Source organism: Muscardinus avellanarius (assembly GCF_963383645.1).
Source record: "Muscardinus avellanarius genome assembly, chromosome: 2".
Lineage (NCBI taxonomy): Eukaryota > Metazoa > Chordata > Mammalia > Rodentia > Gliridae > Muscardinus > Muscardinus avellanarius.
The window spans coordinates 138,990,553-139,014,021 of NC_137787.1; the positions used below are offsets into that span (position 1 = coordinate 138,990,553).

At 44.6% G+C, this 23,469-nt stretch overlaps 1 protein-coding gene across 2 annotated transcripts in view; it reads left to right on the forward strand.

The window, feature by feature from the left end:
* Positions 1-23,469, forward strand: part of ATP7B (ATPase copper transporting beta) — a gene marked incomplete at both ends in the record, with an annotated part of 56,857 nt that overhangs the window by 26,095 nt on the left and 7,293 nt on the right. For both annotated transcript variants that reach the window (XM_080689949.1, XM_080689950.1), the window contains 11 exons: positions 273-434; positions 2,784-2,860; positions 4,363-4,537; positions 10,228-10,461; positions 11,192-11,283; positions 15,077-15,204; positions 15,313-15,467; positions 15,682-15,816; positions 19,858-20,052; positions 21,897-22,079; positions 23,160-23,277. In XM_080689949.1, coding sequence (XP_080546075.1) covers positions 273-434; positions 2,784-2,860; positions 4,363-4,537; positions 10,228-10,461; positions 11,192-11,283; positions 15,077-15,204; positions 15,313-15,467; positions 15,682-15,816; positions 19,858-20,052; positions 21,897-22,079; positions 23,160-23,277 — 1,654 coding nt within the window. The remainder of the gene's footprint in view (positions 1-272; positions 435-2,783; positions 2,861-4,362; positions 4,538-10,227; positions 10,462-11,191; positions 11,284-15,076; positions 15,205-15,312; positions 15,468-15,681; positions 15,817-19,857; positions 20,053-21,896; positions 22,080-23,159; positions 23,278-23,469) is intronic.

Below are 23,469 nucleotides of genomic sequence, written 5' to 3' on the forward strand. Positions count from 1 at the left end.
TCCTCAGCAGAACCGGGGGTCAAACTTCCATCTGTTGTCATCTGCTTAATGATTGCTGCCTCCTGCACCTGAGTTGGGGATAGCCTGCGGTCACTGGGGAATGTTATGGAGGGGTGTCCTGTGCGCAGGGTTTGGAGGTGAGAGTCCAGTGTCTTGGGAAGGTGCCGGACAGGGAAACGCTGGTGGCTACCTGTCATCCAAAACCCCTGAAAGGCCTTGGACAGGTTCTTCTTAGCCCTGGGCCAGTGGGATTTTGTCCTCCTGTCTTGCAGATCACGGGAATGACCTGCGCTTCCTGTGTTCACAACATAGAGTCCAGGCTTACCAGGACCAATGGCATCACCTACGCCTCTGTGGCCCTCGCCACCAGTAAAGCCCATGTGAAGTTTGATCCTGAAGTCATTGGTCCACGGGATATTGTCAAACTTATTGAGGTAATTTACTCGTGAAAAAAATTATATCCATTTCTTTAAAGACAGTAATATATATAATCAGTGGAGAAAATATAGTTATGTGGAAAGAAAAAAAATGAAAACCATCTAAAATCCAGGAACTTTTTCATGAAAATAAGGCTGATCTGGGAAGATAAGTTAAACATCAAATACTCTCAGGAAGAATATGAGTGAATGGCCAAGGAAGACATGAGGGAACAAGACATTATTATTGTTTTTAGTTTCAGACATCCTCTAAGAAACATCAATATTGTTACAACTTACCTGGTATTTAGGGTTAAATTGCCTAACTGCAGTTTAAAAATTATTACTTACAGGCCAGGTGTGATGGCACACACTTGTAATCCCAGTACTTGAGAGGCTGAGAAGGGAGGATTATAGGTTCAAGTACAGCCTCGGCAGCACAGTAAGACATAGCAACCTAGTGAGACCCAGTTTCAAAACAAAGAAAAAAAAGGGCTAAGGGTGCAGTTCAGCGATAGAATGCCCCTGGGTTCAATCCCTAGTACACTGTACACCCGTGTGTGTGTGTGTGTGTGTGTGTTGTGTGTAAATATATATATATATATGTATTATTGATGTCTATACCAATATATACAGACCAGCGATATGTAGCCACTGAACACAATTATACCCAATTTTGCCCCTCTGCTAGATCTGTTCTAAATAGGATAATTTGCTTATTTTTTTCCCTGGAAAATCAGAATCCTTATGTCCATTCTGCCTCCTTTCCCCCTTCAGTTTACCCACAGACCTACCATTTTCTCTGTAAGGTCTGTTATACCAGACCATGAGAGACAGAGTAAGGATCAGTAGTAGAGTGAGTTAAGACAGTCAGAACTAATGAAGTTAATTTGTAACAACTAGTGGTAAGGAAAAATTTGGTGTAGCAAAAACAACTACTTATGAAATTGCTTATGAAAAGAAACCTCTTATAGCATGTTGAATGCCATGTTGTCCATAATTTTCATTGTACGTGTATGTTTAAAGAGTGATGTTGTTGTAAGGCCCAGCAGAGTTTTTTTGTTTACCTGGAAATAAATACGCTGCTACTGCTGAAGACACCTCACCCTCAGGGGCAGGCGGAACAGCTGCTTCGTGAAATGAGGAAAGATCCTCAGGGAGGTTGAGGGCTCTGCTCACTGGCACTCCGCTCATAGGTGGTAGAAGGGCACTCAAATCCATTTCCAACCTCAGCAGCCTTCCTGTCTTTATTATGCTACAAATCTTAAAGAACAGTAAATGGCATCGGTGAGGCTAAGGAGTCAGACCAATGCAGTAAATGGGAAGGAGAGCCCCAGGCGGCACTTCGGTCACGTCTCAGTACGCGTTCTCACGTGCCCTGGCCTGCCCCCGCCCAGCCCACATTGTTTGGTGCACCATCCTCACTGGTCTTATTTGAAAAATATTAGAATATCGGCCAGTCTCCAAACTTGCATCTCTGGGACACATTTTTCTAATATAGTTAGACTGGTCTTAGTTGTAAAAGCATTTGTCTTAGGTAGTTTTAGATGCTCTTTCTCCCATTATACTTTTTAACTTTTCTGTAAATATCCCAACATCCTAGCACCAGGCTAGAGGTATATAACTCACTGGTAGAATGCTTGCCTAGCATGCATGAAAGCCTGGGTTTGATCTTTAGTGCCAAAAAAAAAAAAAAAGTCCCAGCACTAGATATTTCTTGGTAATTTTCCCTGAGTAAATTCATAAGGAATGTCAACAACTACATGACCAGATCAGGGTGGTGGCAGAAGTGTTTGAGGTAATCCGGGAGAATATCACAGGTTGAGGCACAGCCTCTGTGGGGCCACAGTGGCAGCCATGCTTCCAGGTACTGAGCAGAGCTGAGGTCAGCCTGGACTGGATGCCGGGAGGCCTGAGCTCAGGGCCCCGCTCTTCTGAGTAGCTCCGTGGCTGTGGGCAAAGTCTTGACCCTATCTGACCCTCACTTTCCTTTTGCATGGAGTGGAAGTACCAGACCATGGAAGGTATTTGGGATTACTTAGCTCAAAAGGCTGAGTTTATAAGTCAGTCCTGGTAGTTTTGGAGTCTGGCCAGGTTAGCTACCCAGAATCCCCCAGCCTTTGCCCACAGAAGGGACAGGAGTCATCATCTCCCTGCAGATGGCGTGGCTCTCAGCGTACACAGTGCTGAGCCTCTGCATGAGGCTGGTTAAAGGGGTCTCCTAGAGCACTAGAGTGCCTTGAGTCTCCGCAAGGGCCTTTAGACACATTTCTAATTTGCAGAGCTGTGAAGTGCTTTCTGCCAGTGCATATTTTAACCAAGTACTTTTCCCCCGTTGTTCCCCACCCCTCTCTTTTTAATAACAAGGAAATTGGCTTTCACGCTTCGCTGGCTCAGAAAAAGCCCAACGCTCACCACCTGGACCACAAGATGGAAATAAAGCAGTAGGTAGAACATGAAGGATAAACTGTAGCTCTTGGCTAAGGTCTGTCTTCCCCTCCCTGTGGATGGCGCACTTACTGCCGTGCTGTCAGTGTCCCCGCCAGCCCTGCTGGCTTCCATGGTGCCCTCCGCCCGGGCTGCGCACCTTTACCCTCCTGATGTTGACCTGAAGCAATGCTGTCTACACAAGTCTCTGCGATGATGGCAGTGTGCTGTATCTGCACTGCTCAGTATGGCGGCCAGTAGTCACTTGTGGCCAGTGAGTGCTCAAAATGTAACTAGTGTGATTGTGGAACAAAATTTTTAGGTTTTACATAATTTTAAATAGCTACCTGGTGGCTGGTGGCTAACAGATTGGATAATGCTTAGATTGGATGGGAGGGAAGGAGTGAGGGAGAGCCAGTTTTTTCTTTTATTATATTTCCAGGCTTTATTTATATATTTATTTTTTCTAAAACTAGGATCTAAGGACAGGAATTTTTGCAAAGTAGAAATAAAATGGCCAGGGAAACAGAATACCTACATTCATTTGTTGTTTCAGATAGTCCGTTTATTCTAATTTCAGTAAACTTGAAGGCTGCTTTTGTGTGCAGGGCACTGCAATGGGTCTGGCCAGGAAAGAGTAAATGACCTGTGACAGTAATGGTTTAGGTGGGTTATGGGAGGTCTAGGAAACTTCTGAGCAGGAGACCCAGGATCTGAGCCTCAGAGAATGAACAGAAGGCTAAAGGAATCGGCGGGGATTCCGGGGTGTGGGGGCCTTCAGGGACACCTGTGTCTTCATCTGATTGATTGGCATGCCTGGGTGTGGGAGGGATGGTAGACACGGCATCTGGGAAGCCAGGGGCCCAGGCTCCCGGGGCCATGGGCAGGAGAGTGCACAGGACTTGGGCCCCACAGGCCAGTGGTTTCAGGCTTTTTTCAAAGGACATTAACCTAGAGGTACCTTAAGGCTCCACAACTGTCTGGTTGGAATTTCATGTTTGTTACAGCTCACATGAAGCCACAGCTGTTCCCTGATCCCTGATCTCAGATCTTTGTATTTAAAAACTACTCTCATGGACTCTAGTTTTTAAATTGCATGTATAAGCTTGTACTAATAAATTAGTGCTTTTACCTATTTTCCCCCCTTTGGGGATCTGTATAAGATTACATTTTGAAAAATGGCTGTAGGCAACAGCAGACTAAGGACCTTAACCTCGTTGGGGCTAGATTCTCAGCTTCCAGGCCTCAGTTGCTGCACCTGTAAACTGGAAGTCACAAATCAGTTGTGTGAAGGGAGGGGGGCAGGACCTAGTCGTCTCCCAAATGTCCCTGCTGTGATGTTTAGGACTTTAGATTGTGAGGCAGTGTTGTGGGAGTCTTACTTTTGTTTTAATTCTTGGTGTTCTGTCCTAGACACATGACAAAGGCAAGCCTTAAACTGAGTTCTCAGGAGGGGGCCAGCCTAAAATCCAAGTGGCAAATGGAGTCTAATGTGTTTGTGTCCCTGTGTTGCTTCCAGGTGGAAGAAGTCTTTCCTGTGCAGCCTGGTGTTCGGCATCCCTGTCATGGGTTTGATGATCTATATGTTAGTCCCCAGCAACGGGCCCCATGAGGCTATGGTCCTGGACCACACCATCATTCCAGGGCTGTCCATTCTAAACCTCATCTTCTTCATCTTGTGTACTTTTGTCCAGGTGTGTATTAGCAAGCCAGGCACACTTCTGTCTCACAACCAGTTGTACCCCTCAGATACTCTGCCCTTTAGGATGAGCATCACTCTTTAGCTTGGATTCAGTGCATTTTGTATAAGCCCTTTGCCATTAACAATATGTGTGTTTTATGTGAACATGCAGATACATACACAAGTGTGTGTTGTCTACATAGATGACACCTGGAAAGATATGTGCCCAATTCCTAATGATACTGCAGTAACACTGGGGAGCTGGATTGGGCAGAAGTTGGGGCGCCATTCGAGGAGCATTCTAAAGGTCTAAACGTCACAACAAGCACCTTTAGAGATGTTCAGGCCTGCCCAGCCTTCACACAACCAAAGTGCTGCAACCAAGGCCCGGAAGCTGGGAATCCGCCTCAAAGCTGCACTTTGCTGCAGCTTTCCAGCCGTGTATCCAGAGGGTTGCTCTTCTATTTCCACCTCTGACCAGCAGGGAGGGGCACTGCAATGTGGGAAACTAAGAAGGGCCTGGTTTCAATCGTAGTTTCATAGTTGATTGAAGGTGACCGGAACTCCATAGATTAACAGCTTTCTTCCTGCAAGATCAGTGGACCTGTGTGTCCCAGCTGTGTCTACAGTTTAGCCTAATTTACCTGTGTTGTTAGAAGCAGCATCTAATGCTCCGAGAGCTCATGCTTCTCTTGACTGTTTTATCTTGAAATCAAAGATATGGTCCTTATCCATGGGCAAATTATAACCAAACAGAGGCAGGCCTCATAGAATGTCTAGTGTGGTGATATTAAGAAACCAGCCATGTTTCTGGTAGAAAGTATACTCCTATGCATATATATTGGGATATGAAACTAAACCTCTGAATTAATATTAGAATGCTGAGAACTCTTTAAGGGAAAAAGCATTTTAAATTTTTTTCTTTTGTAGTACTAGTGTTTGAACCTAGGGGTGTTCTGCCTCTGAGCTATACCCCAGCCCTATTTTATTTTTTATTTTGAAACAGTCTTGCTAAGCTACCGTGCCTTGGACTGAACCTGCAATCCTCTTGTCTCAGTCTCCTAAGTACTGGTATGCCTGAGTACTGGTATGCCTATCATTCCAGGAGACTGAGTACTGGGATGATAGGCATACCATTGCACCCAGCTTTATATTTTCTTTTTAATTGCAAATGTAATGTATACTTACCATAAACAACTCTAGTCATACTGAAGTTTTATTTTATTTTTTATTTTTATTTTTATTTTTTTTGGTGGTACTGGGGTTCCTGGAAGCCCTTCTACCTCTGGGCTACACTCCCAGACCTATTTTCTGTATTTTTGAAACAGGGTCTCTTAAACCAGAGCGGCTGGCCTCGATCCTCCTGCCTCTGCCTCCCAAGCGCAGGAATTACAAGTGTGCGCCACCACGCCCGGCCATACTGAAGTTTTAGAAGCAAAGGGAAAGATGGCCTTTCACTGATCACACCCACCTGTCACTGGGAGTTGGCATATATATTTCCAGTTCTCAACTGTGTATAAAACACACACTTGTGTGTGTGTATATGTGAATGTGCATGTTCACATAATACAGACATGCCCTGTTAGTGTTAGGATGGTATGAGAAGCGTGGATGTGGGCAGCACTTTCTCTTTTTAAAGATATGCTTTTATTTGTGCATTATAGTTTCACATCATAATGTAAACCATGTTGATAGTGACATACATGCACATAGTACTTGGTAGCCCCTGACCCCATTTCCTCTCTTCCCTCACTCCCTTTTCCATAACAGAGTACTGAGATTGACATGGGTATTTTTACATATGTATACAAAACCAATGATAGTCTTTAGTGATCCTTCCTCTTCCCCTTCCCCTTTCCCTAGGCCACCTCCCTGGCTCCTCTGAGGTTTCTCCTCCATTATCTGGAGTCTCTCTGGTGTTCCAGTGACTCCACAGCTTCCCCATTTTAGAGAAAACATATGACCCTTCACTTTCTGGGACTGGCTAATCTCACTTAAAATTATGTTTTCAAGTCTTTCCATTTTCTTGCAAATGACATAATTTTGTTCTTCTTTATTGCTGAGTAGAATTCTGTTGTGTGGATATCCCATAATTTTATAATTCATTTATCTGTTGATGGACATCTAGGTTGGTTGCATAATTTGGCTATTGTCAGTTGTGCTGCTATGAACATGGGTATGCATGCATTACTGTAGTTCTCTGATTTCGGCCCCTTTGGAAAGATAGTATAGCCAGATCATATGGTAGATCCATTCTCAGTTTTCTGAGGAATCTCCACATTCATCTCCATAGTGGCTGAACTAATTTGCATTCCTACCCACAGTGTAGAAGAGTTCCAATTTCCCCATATCCTTGCCAACATTTATTATCTTTTGACTTCTTGATGATTGTCATTCTGATTGGGGTTAGATGCAATCTCAATGCAGTTTTGATTTACATCTTTCTGCTTATTAATGATGTTGAACATTTTTTCACTTTTTTTTGTGTGTGGTGGGGGGGAGTCTGGGGATGGAACCCCGGGGGCATTCAACCTCCGAGCTACACCCCCTGCCCTATTTTTTTTAATTCTTTATTTTGAAACCGGGTCTCACTGAGATGCAGAGGGCCTCACTAAATAGCCGAGGCTGTCTGCAAACTGCGATCCTCCGGTCTCAGCCTCCTGAACGTTGGGATTATAAGCCTGTGCTACCATGCCTGGCTTTTTCACTTATTAACCATTTGTATCTCTTCTTTTATGAAGTGTATTTAGTTCAATTGCCCATTTCTTTTTCTTTTCTTTTTTTTTTTGTGGTACTGGGGATGAAACCCAGGGGTATTCTACCTCTGAGCTACACCCCCGGCCCTATTTTTTATTCTTTATTTTGAAACAGGGTCTCACTGAGTTGCAAAAGGCCTCACTAAGTAGTAGCTGAGGCTATCTGCGAATCATGATCCTCCTGTGTCAGCTTCCCAAATGCTGGGATTACAAGCGTGTGCCACCACACCTGGCTTCAGTTGCCCATTTCTTGATTTTTTTTTTTTTTAGAGTAAAATCTTTTAAATTCTTTGTATATTTTAGATATTAGTCCTCTCTCAGAGGGATAGCTAGAAAAGATCTTCTCACATTCTGTAGACTTTCTCTTTAGACTCTTGATGATTTCCTTTGATGAGCAGAAACTTTTTAGTTTAGTGTCATCCATTTATTAATTCTTTTTTAATTTCCTGAGCTATGGGGTTTGTTGAGGAAGTTTCTACTTGTGCCTATGTTGGAGTGTTGGATTTATGCCTTCCTCCAGTAGCTTCAAAGTCTCTGGTCTGATTTCCAGGTCTTTGATTCATCTCAAGTTGACTCCTATGCAGGGTGAGAGGTAAGGATTTAGTTCCATTTTTCTACAACTGGATAACTAGTTTTCCCAATACCACTTGTTGAAAAGGCTGTCTTTCTCCAATGTATGTGTTTGGCACCTTTGTCAAAAATCAATTGGCTATAAGTGTGTGGATTTGTTTCTGTATCTTCTATTCTGTTTCATTGGTCTATATGTCTATTTTTGTGCCGATAGCATGCTGTTTTTATTACTATGGCTCTGTAGTATAATTTGAAATCAGGAATTGTGATGCCTCCTGCATGGTCCTTATTGCTGAAAAATTGCTTTGGCTGTTCTGGGTCTTTTGTTTCTCCATATGAAATTTATGACTGCTTTTCTACGTCTATGAAGAATGACATTGGTATTTTGATAGGGATTGCATTGAATCTATAGATAACTTTGGTAGAATGACCATTTTGATAATATTTATTCTGCCTATTCAAGAGCAAGGGGGATTTTTCTATCTTTTAAGATCTTCTTCAATTTCTTTCTTTAGTGTTGGCTGAGTTTTTTGGTCTTCTAAATAGAGGATCATGTCATCTGCAAATAGAGATAATTTTAATTCTTTTTCTATTTCAATTCCTTTGATATCCTTCTCTTGTCGTATTGCTCTGGCAAGAGTCTCAAGGACTATATTGAAAGAAGTGGTGATAGTGGACATTTTTTTCTTGTTCCTGATTTGAAAGGGAATTTTCAGTTTTTCCCCTTCAGTATGATGTTGACTTTGGGTTTAATGTATATTGCCTTAACGATGTTGAGGTATGTTCCTTCTATTCTGAATTTTTTCAGTATTTTTAACATGAATGGGTGTTATATTTTGTCAAATACTTTTTAGCATCTATTGAGATGATTATGTGATTTTTGTCCTTAGTTCAATTTATGTTGTGAATAACATGTATTGATTTGCATATGTTGAACCAGCCTTGTATTCCTAAAATAAAACCAAGTTGGTCATGGTATACAATTTTTTTATGTGGTTTTGAATGTACATGGCTAGCATTTTATTTAGAATTTTTGCATCTCTGTTCATCAATGATATTGGCCTGTAATTTTCTTTTTTCAGGGGATCTTTATTTGGTTTTGGTATTAAGATGATACTGGCCTCATAGGAGTTTGGAAGAATTCCATCTCTTTCAATTTCACAGAATAACTTGTGAAGTATTGAATCTAGTTCTTCTGTAAAGGTTTTGTAGAATTCAGCAAGGACTCTGTCTGGACCTGGGATTTCCTTTGATGGAAGGCTTTTTATTGCTATTTCTATTTCTTTGCTGCTGTTGATGGGTTTAGGTTTTCTATATCTCCTTGGTTCAATTTAGGTAGGTTGTATGTATCTACAAATCTGTCAATTCTTTCATGTTTTCCAGTTTATTGGAATATAAATTTTCAAAATAGTTTCTGATGATCCTCTGGATTTCCCCACTGTCAGTGGTGATGTCTCCTTTTTTATTTCTATTATTAATAATTTGGGTTGATTCTCTTTTAGTTAGGTTGGCTAAGGGTTTGTCAATCTTGTTAGTATTTTCAAAGAACCAGCTTTTGGTTTTGTTGATTCTTTGTATTATTTTTTGTTCAGTATTTCATTGATTTCTGCTCCAATTTGAATTATCTGCCTTCTACTGGCTTTGGAATTAGACTGTTCCTGTTTTTCTAGATCCTTGAGGTGTGTCATTAGGATTTTTATTTGGCAACTTTCTGTTTTTCTTATGTGGGTACTCAGTGCTATTAATTTCCTCTTAGGACCTCCTTCAGAATGTCCCTATATTTTGGTATGTTGCATCTCTATTTTCCTTTAATTCTAGGCATCTTTTTATTTCCCCCTATTTCTTCTCTGATCTAGTCCTCATGCAAGAGTGTATCATTCTGTCCCTGTGTATTTATGTAATTTTTTCTGTTCTTCCTGTTGATTTCTACTTTCATTCCATTGTGATTTGAGAAGATGCAGGGAATTGTTATTACATTTTTTGAATTTGCTGGGAAACTTAGCACTTTCACTTAAGTAGGAATCATGGCCATCTTTCATGCCAGTGGTTTATCTTTTTCTTTAGAGACTGTCTACAGTGTAAATGAACTATAATTTTTTATACATATTTACCATCCTCCTGTTGATGGACATTTATATTTACTTGTGTTCTCTTGGTTTTAAAGGTCTCACTTGCCTTGATCATCCATTTTGGTAGTCTGTAGTCCTCTGAGTCAGAAAGTATATTTCATAAATATGTCACCGAGGAAAAAGCAATGTCAGTTTGTGTGTATGCCTGGTGAATTTTCTGTCTCAGGGGATCTACAGACCTACAGACCTACAGTTTCACTGAACTTTCTGCCCACATGTTGGCAGCCTTCTGTCTCCTTGTCTTGCAGTTCTTTGGTGGATGGTACTTCTACGTCCAGGCATACAAATCTCTGAGACACAAGTCAGCCAATATGGACGTGCTCATTGTTCTGGCCACGAGCATCGCCTACGTCTACTCCCTGGTCATCCTGGTGGTTGCCATTGCTGAGAAGGCTGAGAAGAGCCCCGTGACATTCTTCGACACGCCCCCCATGCTCTTTGTGTTCATTGCCCTAGGGCGGTGGCTGGAGCATGTGGCAAAGGTAGCTAGCTACAGCTTCAGGTTAAGAAATCTCAATCCATCTGAACACTGTGTTGAGAATTACTAATTACACAGAATAGGGAAAGACTTAAAGAAATCTGAAACCTCCATATAACTAGGTTGCTGCAGTCACTAATCTCCAAATTGGTTGCTACTTGTGAAATCCCAGCTAATCTGGTTAATTATTAAAACCTTTGTTCAGGTGTATTGTGCAATGGAAAGAATCCTGACCTTCAGGTCAGGCCTCGTAAGGTCCCTTAGTGCCTGAGCATAGAGTTTATTAGTGGTGAAATCAATGCTTCCACCACAGGGTCATGTCATTTTTTACATCCTGCACTGGACCCAGCATTGTAACAGATCCTATATCGAAAGACAAACAGACAGAAAGAAAGAAACAGTGGGGCTCAGGCTAAAAAAGAAATTAGATTAAACCTGAAAGAACATGGGCATTAGGTAGATTGGTATTGCTTTAGTCTGAAGTAGAATTCCTAGAACAACATCAGGGGCACAGCGATTACACACCCAGTGTGGTGGTGGTAGGCATGGCTGCCTGAGTTAGGCCTTTCCCTGAAGAGCTGGTACAGTATGGCTGTGTACAGTAAATGCTGCTCTCTAGCAGCCTTTCTACAGGGCCTTTCATACCAGTTGTCTCTCACATGGGCTTAAGAGTGTAACTGGGTTCTACAGCCCATTTACCATAGCCCTCATTTTATATTCTGGTTATTTCCTAGAGCAAAACTTCAGAAGCCCTGGCCAAACTCATGTCTCTCCAAGCCACAGAAGCCACAGTGGTGACCCTTGGTGAGGACAACTTAATCATCAGGTGGGTTATGGTCCTCAGTAGAGGTCGAGATCAGCTTCTATCACCCATCTGTAGCAGTATTGTGCTAAGCTCCAGAGGATGGGCAAAGACATGCTCAAGCTGTTATGTAAACAAGGCATTTAAAGAACGAACAGAGTTGGAGGCAGTGTGTGTGTACTAAATAGCACATCAGAGGTACAGATTCTGAGTTAGACGAGGAAGGTTAATAGTAGTCAAGGAAGACTTCACAGAGAATTGAACTGGGCCTTTTTTGCAAGATCTGGAGAATTCAGGGAGGCAGAGAAGAAGGGCTTCATCTTGCTAAAGAATAAAATAGGAGTAGTGTTTATCTTTCTTATAAGGTTGCCTGATATTGAAAATAATTATCATCATTATGGCTGGAAACTTAGGCTGCATCTATTGTATGCCAGACATTATTTTGACCTCTTTGTATTTAATCCAAACCCACCCCCTCAAGAAAACAAACTCTATGTTTGTCTTTATGTTATTTTACTTCATATTTTATTTATTTATTTTAAAGATGAAGAAATTGAGACTCAGGCTAAAAAACTAGCTCAAGGTCACACCAGAATTAAATAGTAGAATTAAAATATAACCTTGTCTGTTGGTTGCAGAATCTCTTTTGCACACAAACTCCTAAAACATATTTAATAACATGGAAATTTTTACAAATTAATGCCTCCATGTTTCCTCGATTACCCTTTTTATGTATTTTGGGCAGTGGTTGTTCCAGGCATTCTACAGTCCTGAAGTCTCTCTTGCCCTCATGCTTACCTTTAGTGATCTCACTTCTGACTGCTGAAAACACTGGATGTCTGGGGGCGGGGGGGTCGCTTCCCTGTCCTTAACCCTGCACAGCCAGGCTTCTCCATGGCACCCATGGCAGAGGGGCATCTCCTCGGGACTCCCTACCAACTTTCTCTGTGGTCTACAGTGTCTCTATCTTTGCTGGTCCTTAGCACTCAGGATGACACATGCCGTACTGTTTCTTATTAAAACTATTAAAGGAGACAAGCCTCCATAGCCCTTGCCCACCAAGCACTTCCCACTCATCCCACTGTCCCCAGTGAGGGCTGAGACCCTTGCCACCCTTGCCACTTCATGGGTTTTTCTGGATTGGTGCAGAGGGGCCATCAGTGAGCCTTTGGGACAGAGGAACTGATAAGTGAGAAGTCAGGGAGGTGCCCAGGACTGAAGCCCTGCAGCACTAGCTTTGTTCTAGAAGATGGCCTTCATTTGGAGGATGGTGGCTGCTAGGGATTGAACCCATGACCTAGAACATGCTAAGCACACTCTAAGCACATGCTCTACCACTGAGCCACACCTCAGCCCTGGAGGTTGGCTTTTAACTAATCATCATAATTATGTAGTGATAGCTGAGATTTGGTACACACTGTGTACCAAGTGTACTACTCAGCACCAATTACATTCTTTTTTTTTTTTTTTTTTTTTTAGGTCTGGGGATGGAACCCAGAGGCATATGACCTCCGAGCCACACCCCCTGCCCAATTTTTATTCTTTATTTTGAAACAGGGTCTCACTGAGTTGCGGAGGGCCTCACTAAGGCTGTCCGCGAACTGCGATCCTCCAGTCTCAGCCTCCCAATGCTGGGATTACAAGTGTGCACCACCACGCCTGGCAACTAATTACATTCTTAACACAAATTATCTAACATGATCCCCATGGCCCTCTCATGAGGTGGGTATAGTTACGATCCTCATTTTCAACAGGAAGAAGGTAAAGCTTCGAGATAAAATAGGTTGCCCAGAATCCATGGCAGATGCGTGGCAGCGCCAAGATCAAGCCCCCGGAGGCACGGAGCCACCCTGTGGGCCCCCATGCTACTGTGTCCCAGTCGGGGGCATCCTATATGATGAGCATTTGACACTTCTGTGCTCCTACACACGCTTGGCCACCATGGTAGCTCTGTTGTCCATGCACCTTGGCTTCTTTCTTTTTTCTTATAAAGTAACAACATGAAAGTTTTGAGAAGTGAAAATGTCTGGGGGGAGCAAAGCTGCCATAGCTGCCTTTCTTTCAGCTCGCCTTGCCCCCACCCACTCTGCTAGCCTCTGCTTTGTGCTTGAAGTACTTCCAGTGGGATCTGCTTTAGTGCTTGGGGCTTTAGTGCTTTAGTGCTTGCTTTAGTGATCTGGGAATATGGACATCTTTGCCTGGAGGTACAAGCCAGCTGAGACACTGAAGGAATGTGGGCTACTCTTGCTGAAAGCTTGGTTCTGCTCTGAGGATGGTAATTCACTTTTTGGCTGTGGGCATACTGTGTGCCTAATAACTACCATCACAGTGGAGTGGAGTTATTTTTTAAGGTGGCAGCCAAAAGACTAGATGAATTCTGGCTTTGTCTAAGATGGGCCACGTCCTCCACGAATGCCCACTAACACTGCTGTAGCATGGTCTGGGAGGGTAGGATTGACCACCCCTCAGCTGCTCCCTCTGCCACCTGTACTGAGACAGTGCAGGCCCCTCCTGAGGAACTGACTGCTGTAGTACAAGGTATGCTGGGTGCCAGGTCCCCAGCACCCTGTGTCTCCTCAGGGCCCTCCTGTCTCTGGGCCTCAGCCTGTGCGGACAGGTTCTTGGTGCCTCCTGAAGGCCCCCAGTCTCCTGCATCAGCTGGCTCCTTTCAGTGAGACCCTGGCCTCTCCTTTCCTTCATCCCTCTGCCAGGGACACCTGTCCTTTCTCTACTCCAAGTCTTTGAGGGATCCTTTACATGTATGACTATCTGGCACCTTCTTAGTGTCTTCTTTGCTGCTGCTGTTGCTCAGTCTCCTTTGTGGGCCTTCTTCACCCTCCTCACCCTCTTAACTGTGTTACACACTCCTGGGAAAGGTCATCTTCCTGGTCCATGTGGAACTCATCCTCAAACCTACCACAGACCCAGGACCTCCTGCTGGGTGGAGCTTTCTCTTGTGTGACTCACTAGGCTGCCAGCCCAGCCTCTCTGTCCTTCTCTCTGCTGCCCTCCAGAGCTTCCTATTCCCAGTGCCCACACCGCCCCCGGGCAGAGCCCGGCCTCCATACAGAGCCCTTTCTTCCTCCTTCTGTGCTTGAGGCCTCTTGCTCCTCACTCCTCCATCTCCAGGGCCATCATCACAGTCCCCATACTGCCACCACACATGTCCAGGTCACCCCCCAAGCTCTGCAGCAGTCCCCTCTCCCAGCCCATCACCTTCATGCAGTGATCTTCTGAGGCGTGACCTGATGCTGTTACTCTAGCACACAGTCCTTCAGTGACTCCTGTTGTCTGAGGAGAAAGGCCTGGCCCTGCAACATGGCAGTGAGACTCAGGGTCTGCCCCACACTCCTCGAGCTCAGTGTAGAGCAAGTATAGCCCCCATCTGTTTCTCATTGTAGAACAAGTATAGTTGTCCCTTGGTGTCTGTGGGGATTGGGTCCAGAACCCCCGCAGATACCCAGGTCTGCTGATGGCCAAGCTGTTTATGTGGGACAAAGCAATATTTGTCTCTTACTTGTGTCTTCCCTTAAACCTCATCTCTAGATTACTTATGATACCCAAAATAAGGTCAATGCTGTATAAATAGTTGTTGTACTGTATGGTTTAGGGAATGATGACAGGAAAAAAATTTTATTTTTCCTGAATATTTTTTATGCAAAGTTGGTTGAGTCTATGGGTGCAGAACATGCTGGTGCAGAGGGCAGGCTGTATAAAGTGACTTTCCCGCAATGGGTCTTAAATGTGGCCTAATAACAGACCAAGAGGGGGTGCTGCTGCGAGCAGCTGTGTGTGACCTGGGTGGCATTTGTTACAGAGAGGAGCAAGTGCCCATGGAGCTGGTGCAGCGGGGTGATATAATCAAGGTCGTTCCTGGAGGAAAATTCCCGGTGGATGGGAAAGTCCTAGAAGGCAATACAATGGCTGACGAGTCCCTCATCACAGGTCAGGTGACGGGTTTCTTGTTCCCTCCACAGTTATCACGGCAGTTGTCAGGCCACGTGGCGTGGCATGGGGCTGAGACAGTGACAGTTGTCTCTTCTCCACCTCTAGGAGAAGCCATGCCTGTCACTAAAAAACCTGGGAGTGTGGTGATTGCTGGGTCTATAAACGCACATGGCTCCGTGCTCATTAGGGCCACCCACGTGGGCAGTGACACCACTTTAGCCCAGATTGTGAAATTGGTGGAAGAGGCTCAGATGTCGAAGGTAATGAAAATACTGAGAACGCGGCATAACTTCAGCTCCCTCATTTTAGAAATTACCTCCAGACAGAGGTCTATAGAATCAGCAGTTAATTATGGAATGGTGACCGATTAGCAATGGTAGGCGATTAGGGAGCTAGATCAGATCATTACCCATGTTTGTGGTGCTTTGTCCTTAGAGGTTGTGATTTCCCCTGCTCTTTGTTTTATTTCTATAGGCACCCATTCAGCAACTGGCCGACCGGTTTAGTGGATATTTTGTCCCATTTATCATCATCATTTCAACTTTGACGTTGGTGGTATGGATTGTAATCGGTTTTATCGATTTTGGTGTTGTTCAGAAATACTTTCCCGTAAGTTGAATGCCTTGGGCAGCATGATTGTTGTGTTTTAAATAATCTCCTTCCATATTTCTGTTCTTCTGTGTCTTAGATTCGCCGAGCTGTATTTATTCATTTCATTTTATTTTCTTCCTTCACTTACTAACTAAGGAATCTAGGTTAGGGTGAGACAGATAAGCCTCTGCTTCTGCAGGTTTTATTACAGAGGCGAAAGACAGCCTTTGCTGTCTACTCTGTTAATTTCTCAGATATCACCAGTCGGCTCTCAGTTGTAATGTTTAAAGCATTTCTAATATGCAGTATCATCCAATTCTGAGAGTATGAGACATACATCATAAGTCACTTCACAGAGTTGATGTCTTGATAATATTACTTAATAGATTTTAAGAAAAAAGAATTTTTTTGCCATTTATATCCTCTGAAACTATTTTCAGATTCCCACCTTCCAAAGCAATAATACTTTGCAGTGTTTTTTAAAGGCTAAGCAGAGCTTTTTTTTTTTTTTTTTTTTTTTTTTTTTTTTTTTTTTTGGTGGAACTGCAGTTCCTGGAAGCCCTTCTACCTCCGGGCTACACTCCCAGTCCTATTTTTTTATATTTTTTTAATTTGAAACAGGGTCTCTTAAGCCAGCACAGCTGGCTTAGAAGCTGCACGATCCTCCTGTCTCTGCCTCCCAAGCGCGGGGATTACAAGTGTGTGCCACCACGCCTGGCGCTAAGAAGAGCTTTTTAATAATAAATATTTGCTTAACATTGTATGTAAGGCAATGGGATATATATTTTTAATTTTAAAAGTGATGAAGAACACTGCCTTAAGAAATAATTTTTCATAGCTGGGAATGATGGTACACACTTGTAACCCCAGCACCCGAGAGGCTGAGATAGGAGTATCTGGGTTTGAGGACAGCCTCGACAACATAGTGAGACTCAGCAACCTAGTAAGACCTTGTTTCAAATAAAAAAAAAAAAATCTGGCTGGGGGTGTGTCTAAAAGGTAGAACTCCCCTAAGTTCAATTCCCCATATCCAAAAGTAATAATGTAGCCGGGCATGGTGGCGCACTGCACGCTTGTAATCCCAGCATTTGGGAGGCTGAGACTGGGGGATCGTGGTTCGTGGATAGCCTCAGCTACTTAGTGAGGCCCTCTGCAACTCAGTGAGACCCTGTTTCAAAATAAAGAATAAAAAATAGGGCAGGGATTGTAGCTCAGAGGTAGAATGCACCTGGGTTCCATCCCCAGATCTGCAAAAAAAAAAAAAAAAAAAAAAAAAAAAGGAGGAATAATGTTTTTCTATCAGACTTCCAAAAAGGGGGGGGGGACTCATTGGAAAATACATTCTACCCCTTGCAAAACTTACTTGCCTGAGAATCAAAAACCATATCTCAGTGGTTCTGAGGGATGTTTCACAATATCTGAACACCTTTCTTGGTTTTCATGAATGAGGTGAATGGGACTTGCATCTAGTACGTAAAGGGCAGGAGGGTGCTAAGGAGTCAGGGCAGACCTCTGCAACAAAGATGTCAGCAGAGCTGGGACTGGGAAAGCTTGATAAACATAAGAACCTTATGACCCACATACAGCCCAAAGAGTGGAACAGTGTTTTTCCTTGTCTCTTACCTAGCCCAGTCTAATGCTGATTTTACCTCAAAGCCATAAGAGAAGAAACTACAAATATGGAGTGGATTTTTTTATTTTTAAAAAAATTCTACCCATAATTGAAAGTATATCATATATTCTTAGGTACATGCCATTTACTAAGACATCATTTTCTCCCTCTAATTTTCTCTCTTAAATTGAAAAATGCCCAAGGAAAACATTGCTGAGGAGACCTTGGTGCTTTTAAGAGTAACCTGTGAGCTGGGCGTGGTGTCACATGCCTGTGATCCCAGCACTTGGGAGGCTGACACAGGAGGGCTGCAGTTTTGAGGACAGCTTTAACAACATAGTGAAACCCTGTTTAAAAACAAAAAAAATTAAAAAGGGCTGGGGTATAGCTTGAAGATAGAATGCCCCTGGGTTCAATCCCTAACACCACTAAAAAGAAAGAGAGAGAAGAAAGAGAAGAAAGAAAGGAAGGAAGGAAGGAAGAAAGGAAGGAAGGAAGAAAGAAAGAAAGAAAGACCAGTGAATGTATGCCTAGAATTTGCCAGTGGCTATTTAGGTACCCAACTGCCTAAAATTTCTGCTTTTTTTGGAAAACAGCTTATTGGCATGTGGCTGGGGGAGGACTCAGTCCTAAACAAGTTGGAATGTGTGGCTTTCTGCTGTTCCATGCTTTTCCACCTTACTTTGGCTTCTTTTGTTTTTATCTGCAAAATCAGGGAGGATGCTGGCATATGAGGTACTGCATGTTCCTTTAAGATACTCTCTTCCCTCTGCTGTACAATCATTATTTGTAGGGAAGGGTTCAGGTGCACTTCCAGGAGTCCAACCAATGTCACCAGAATGCCAGGTGTTATTTTGATAAAAATTAACTGGATTTTCAAAAAATATCACATCATCTTTATCTCTAAAAATTACATCATATCTTAGTGTGTCCCTGTACCTAAATTATACCTGTTGCCATTAAAAGTTAAATGACCCTGATAAAGTACAGAATCCTACCTTTCAAAACCAAAGAATAAAATGTAGGTGGAAAGTAGAGATTGTTATCTGTACCTTTGATTTAGAAAACGGGCATTATGAGCCGGGCGTGGTGGCGCACGCTTGTAATCCCCGCGCTTGGGAGGCTGAGACAAGAGGATCACGAAGGTTCAAAGCCAGCCTCAGCTACTTAGTGAGGCTCTCAGCAACTTAGTGAGACCCTGTTTCCAAATAAAATATAAAAAATAGGTCTGGGAGTATAGCCCGGAGGTAGAAAGCCTCTGGGTTCCATCCCCAGTACCACCAAAAAAAAAAAGAAAGAAAGAAAGAAAGAAAGAAAGAAAGAAAGAAAGAAAGAAAGAAAGAAAGAAAGAAAGAAAACGGGCTTTATATTTTGTTATAGTTAAGTAAATATTGTAACTCTTAGCTATCTTATAGCTGTCAGCCATTTTTAAAAAACAGCTAATTCAAGATCTCAGAGTGTAAATAATAATGCCAACTACAAAGCAGACTCATATTTTGTTTGTTTTTGGGTAACAAAGGAAACACTAGTGAAAAATATGGACAAGAAATTCCAATCCCATTTGGAGCCAGAAATCCCCATTTGGCCTCAAATCCTGTACCTAGAAGTAAATTTTTTGCCCTTTGGTAAACATCTTTCCAATATTATTGAAAGGCAGATATAGGTAGAGAACTTTGCACAAATAAAAGTATAGGGCTTATCTTTTTATATTTGCTTTTTAAAATTCTGCTGTTACTAATATCCTTTCATAGCAACAATTCTAGCAATTTACTAATATTCCGTAATGTCAGCAGTTAACTAATCCCCCATTGGTTGTTTTGCCTTTTTGCCATTAAAAAAAAAAGTACAGTGATAAATATCCCTATATATTTTCCCATTTGTGTGCTTATCATCTTAGGAAAGATTCTTTGGAGACCTGTCATTTTAAAGTCTTCATAATAATACTGATAACATAACAGTTATGATTTCTTAGGCTAGTGTTGTACTACGTATATGCAGATATTTGTGTTTAGATGTATATTTTCAATCCTTGAAACAACCTGTGAGCTGAGCGTTTTTATCTCCATTTTGTATGTAGGGAAACTGAGGCACCAGAGAGACAAAGTTAGTGTCAGAGCCAGAATGTGAACCATGAGGTCTGCCTACTGAGTCCGCAGTGTGGCCCCATCAGGGATTTGGACTCTGCTTCAGTGCCCCCACCTCCTGGAGGGACAGAAGTGTGTGGGATAGAGCTGGGAGCTGGGCTGTGGCACCAGATGCGAGCATTAATAGCCAGGCAGCACAGAATCCACAGAACACATAGACAGGGTCCTGCTTCCCAGACCCAGCTCACCGAGGGCAGCTCACTGGGTAGACCCAGCGCCCCACCAAGACATTCTTAGGTGGTGTGGATCCCCAGAGGCAACTCCTTGCTGAACTTTCCACGGCTTGGCCTCTTTCCTCTCCAGAACCCCAGCAAGCACATCTCACAGACAGAGGTGATCATCCGGTTCGCCTTCCAGACCTCCATCACCGTGCTCTGCATCGCCTGCCCCTGCTCCCTGGGGCTGGCCACGCCCACCGCAGTCATGGTGGGCACCGGAGTGGCCGCCCAGCACGGCATCCTTATCAAGGGAGGCAAGCCTCTGGAGATGGCGCACAAGGTAGGCTCTCCCTGCCCCTCCACTGGGGGCCCGGCTGGGCTCATAAAAATAAAGAGATCCTAATAAAAGTAGTATCCATTTACAATTTCATATTAAGCAAAAGCCTGAGAGCAACTTAAAGGCTGTGACAATAAGTAGGATAGGAAGCTAGAACTGGAAATAACATAATAGTAGCAGAAGTGGCCGCTGGTAACAATACTTAAATGCCTTGTGAGCATACACTGACTCCATGTCACGCATGGCTCTGAGGTAGGCGCTGGGTAGTCCCATTTTACAGTTGAGGAACCTGTCTTAGAGGGAGCTTCCAGGCCTGCAGCCCTCAAGTCTCCGAGCGAGGATCATCCCAGTGGTGAGGCTCCAGGAGAACACCCCAGCTCACAGGGTCCTGTGACCCCAGGGCAGACAGTGAGTGGCAATGCCTATGAAGAATTTTCCTTTTGCCCAGCATGCCAGCCCTGACCTTCCACGCCCCCATTTATTTAGCCAGTGTTTATTGATCACTTACTGCATATGGGCTCTGTGTTGGGTTCTGGCAGTGCACCAGATCCCCAGCTTCCCAGGAGCTTATTACAGTGTAGTGGTAAGGACAGACACCAAATAAGTAGATAACACATGCCGAGTGTTACGAGTGAGATGTCCTGAGGACACAGTGACAGGGCCGCCTTGCTCTAGGGTGAGCAGGTGGTACCATGGTCAGTGAGGGTGAATCTGAGGCCTCATAGTTGAGCGAGAGTCTCAGTGGAAACAGCAAGTGGACAGGACCCAGGAGGCCGCGCTGCCCTATCACAAGCTCTTTGAGACCAGCGACCAGCGACTGAACTTTCACCTTTGTGTTCTCAGTTTCCAGCTCAGGACCCGACACACTGAACACATACATAGGATATTTACTGAATAAATACGTGAGCAGCTAGACTAAAACCAGAGAGACAGAGCGCATGAGAACATGAATGTGTGTGTAGATGAGACAGTTGAGGCGGCCAGATTACGGTGGCCTGGAAGATTTGGTAGGGGATTCTGAGCTCTGCCCTGAGAACAGTGGGAGCCAGGGAGGGGCCAAACCCACCTCTGGGCCACTGATTTTCATGTTGGGAAGGTCCTTCTGGCCACAGAGTGAAGGATGGACTGCAGGAGGCAGGAATTGTGGAGGAGATCACTTGATAACATTGAAGGGAGAAGCCACCACTCAGCCTTGGAATCCCAGAGGGACATCTTGCTAGCCAGGGAGGACTCAGCTGTGGGGACAGCCTGAAGGAGCATCCTGCTGGCTCAGCGTTGTGGAAATGCCAGTCCACGGACTGGACTCTGGGAGGTGGGGCTTGGGCTCTACCCAGAGCAGCTGCTGCAGACTGAGGCTAGATACGTGGCAACTGGGGCAAAGTGGGGTGTGTTTACAGGTGGCTCTGTGGTTACTTGTTGAAGCCATAGTACTATCCTTTCAGTATTTATTATAGGCAGACTCTTGCATTTAGGCAGGCAAGAGAAAACAGTGGCTGGGCTTAGGAGACTGCAGTGGACAGGACACAGGGGAACCGCTGGGCCTGGTTCCTGAGCTGACAAGAGAATAAGCCCCAGAGACCATATGTATCCTGCACAGCTGTGGGTGTTAGGCTCGGCCAGACCAGGGGTGAGCTGCAGCGTAGACATTTTGACTTGGCCGATGGCTTCGCTTTCTTTGCAGTAGTAGTTGTTGAGCCCGGGGTTGCCTACAGAGAATCAGGTTAGGAAGTCATGAATGAGTGCTGACCTGCCCAAGGTCAGTTTGGCCATGCTCTGCCCTCAGACTGTGCACTGGGAAAGCTTCTCCTATCGGTGTGGTTTCACTGAGATGTGGTCATTTCTGGCAGATAAAGACTGTGATGTTTGACAAAACTGGCACCATTACCCATGGAGTCCCCAGAGTCATGCGGGTCCTGCTGCTGGTGGACATGGCTGCGCTGCCCCTCAGGAAGGTTCTGGCTGTAGTGGGCACTGCAGAGGCCAGCAGCGAGCACCCCTTGGGCGTGGCAGTCACCAAATACTGTAAAGAGGTACGTGGACCACGGTATGGCTCTACCCTACCTCCCAGCCTCGTTCCCCTCCTTACCACGCACCTCTCCCAGCTGTTGAGCGAGGTCTTCTGAGATCCATGCTCGCAGGCGGGCAGTCACAGCTCTGCTCACTGCAGAGGGATTCACAGTCGCGCTCATTTACTGAGCATCCGCTTGTCACTGGGCTCAGTTCTAAAGGAGCAAGATGTGACCGCTGCCCTCTGGGAGTTATACTCTGAGGCTGGGGAAAGGTTGGGTGTGAGGCTTGATGCATTGGGACACAAACATGAAATGAAGGTATTGAGGTGGGAGAGGGGAGGGAGGCCACAGAGGTGCTCCACATGGACCAAGGATTCTCCGCACAGCTCATGGAGAAGCGTTGCACTACTTCTTTCTCTCTTTAGGAAAGGTTCTGTTTTCTGTTTTTAGTTGCATACAGAGGCAATAGAATGTGCCAGAATATTGTACCGTTAAACAGCCTGAGCAAATTCTGTTACCAGGGGTGGGTGGTATGGATGCCTTGAAGAAAAGCTGACAGCGCTTCCTAGACAGGGAGCTTCCAGAAGCCTCACTCACACTGCGTTCTGCATGCAGGCTCGGCTTTGCTGTTCACAGCTGCCCCTCAGGTGGTGCTCAGGAGGAAGGCCGTGCCCTTGGCCTCCTTTGCTTGCTTTGGGCCCACACCCTTCCCTGGCCACCTCACAGCCTCCTCTTCAGGGCCTGGCACACCATGCGGGGAGTTTCCTTGAGAGCCTCAGAACAGTGTTGTTACCCACCACTTACTCACTCCATCATTCTTGTGAAATTATTTGCAACATAGAAATACTTTGCTTTCATTTGAGGCATCTGATTTACCTCTTTCTGTTTTGCAGCCTGTCCACCACATCTGCCTAGGGAGGGAAAAGGCAGTTTAATCTTGTTCAGTTGAATAACTAATGTCCAATAGAGGAGAGAAAAGTAATTGCCAAGTTGATTATCCATTTCTAACTCGTCTTCCACCCTCTCCCCTTCACCCCGTTCCTCTCCCCACCCTCACCCTGGCCTGTCTCCTGCACCTCTCTCTGTCCTGGTCTCTCACAGGAGCTTGGAACAGAGACCTTGGGATACTGCACAGACTTCCAGGCAGTGCCAGGCTGTGGAATTGGCTGCAAAGTCAGCAACGTGGAAGGCATCCTGGCCCAGGGCGAGCGTCCGCTGAGTGAGTGCCCAGGAACCTGAGGGAGGTTGGTGGCCTTCCTGCAGGAAGAGTTATCCCTGACCTCTGACTCTGCTGCTGGGTCTGTCTATAGCTGGCCATGCTGGATCAAATGAAAACAAGCTAAATCACAGAGAGAGACCCTTGTGCCTGGCCTGCCTGCAGGGATTTCCCCTGCTGGGGAGCCAGGCAGCT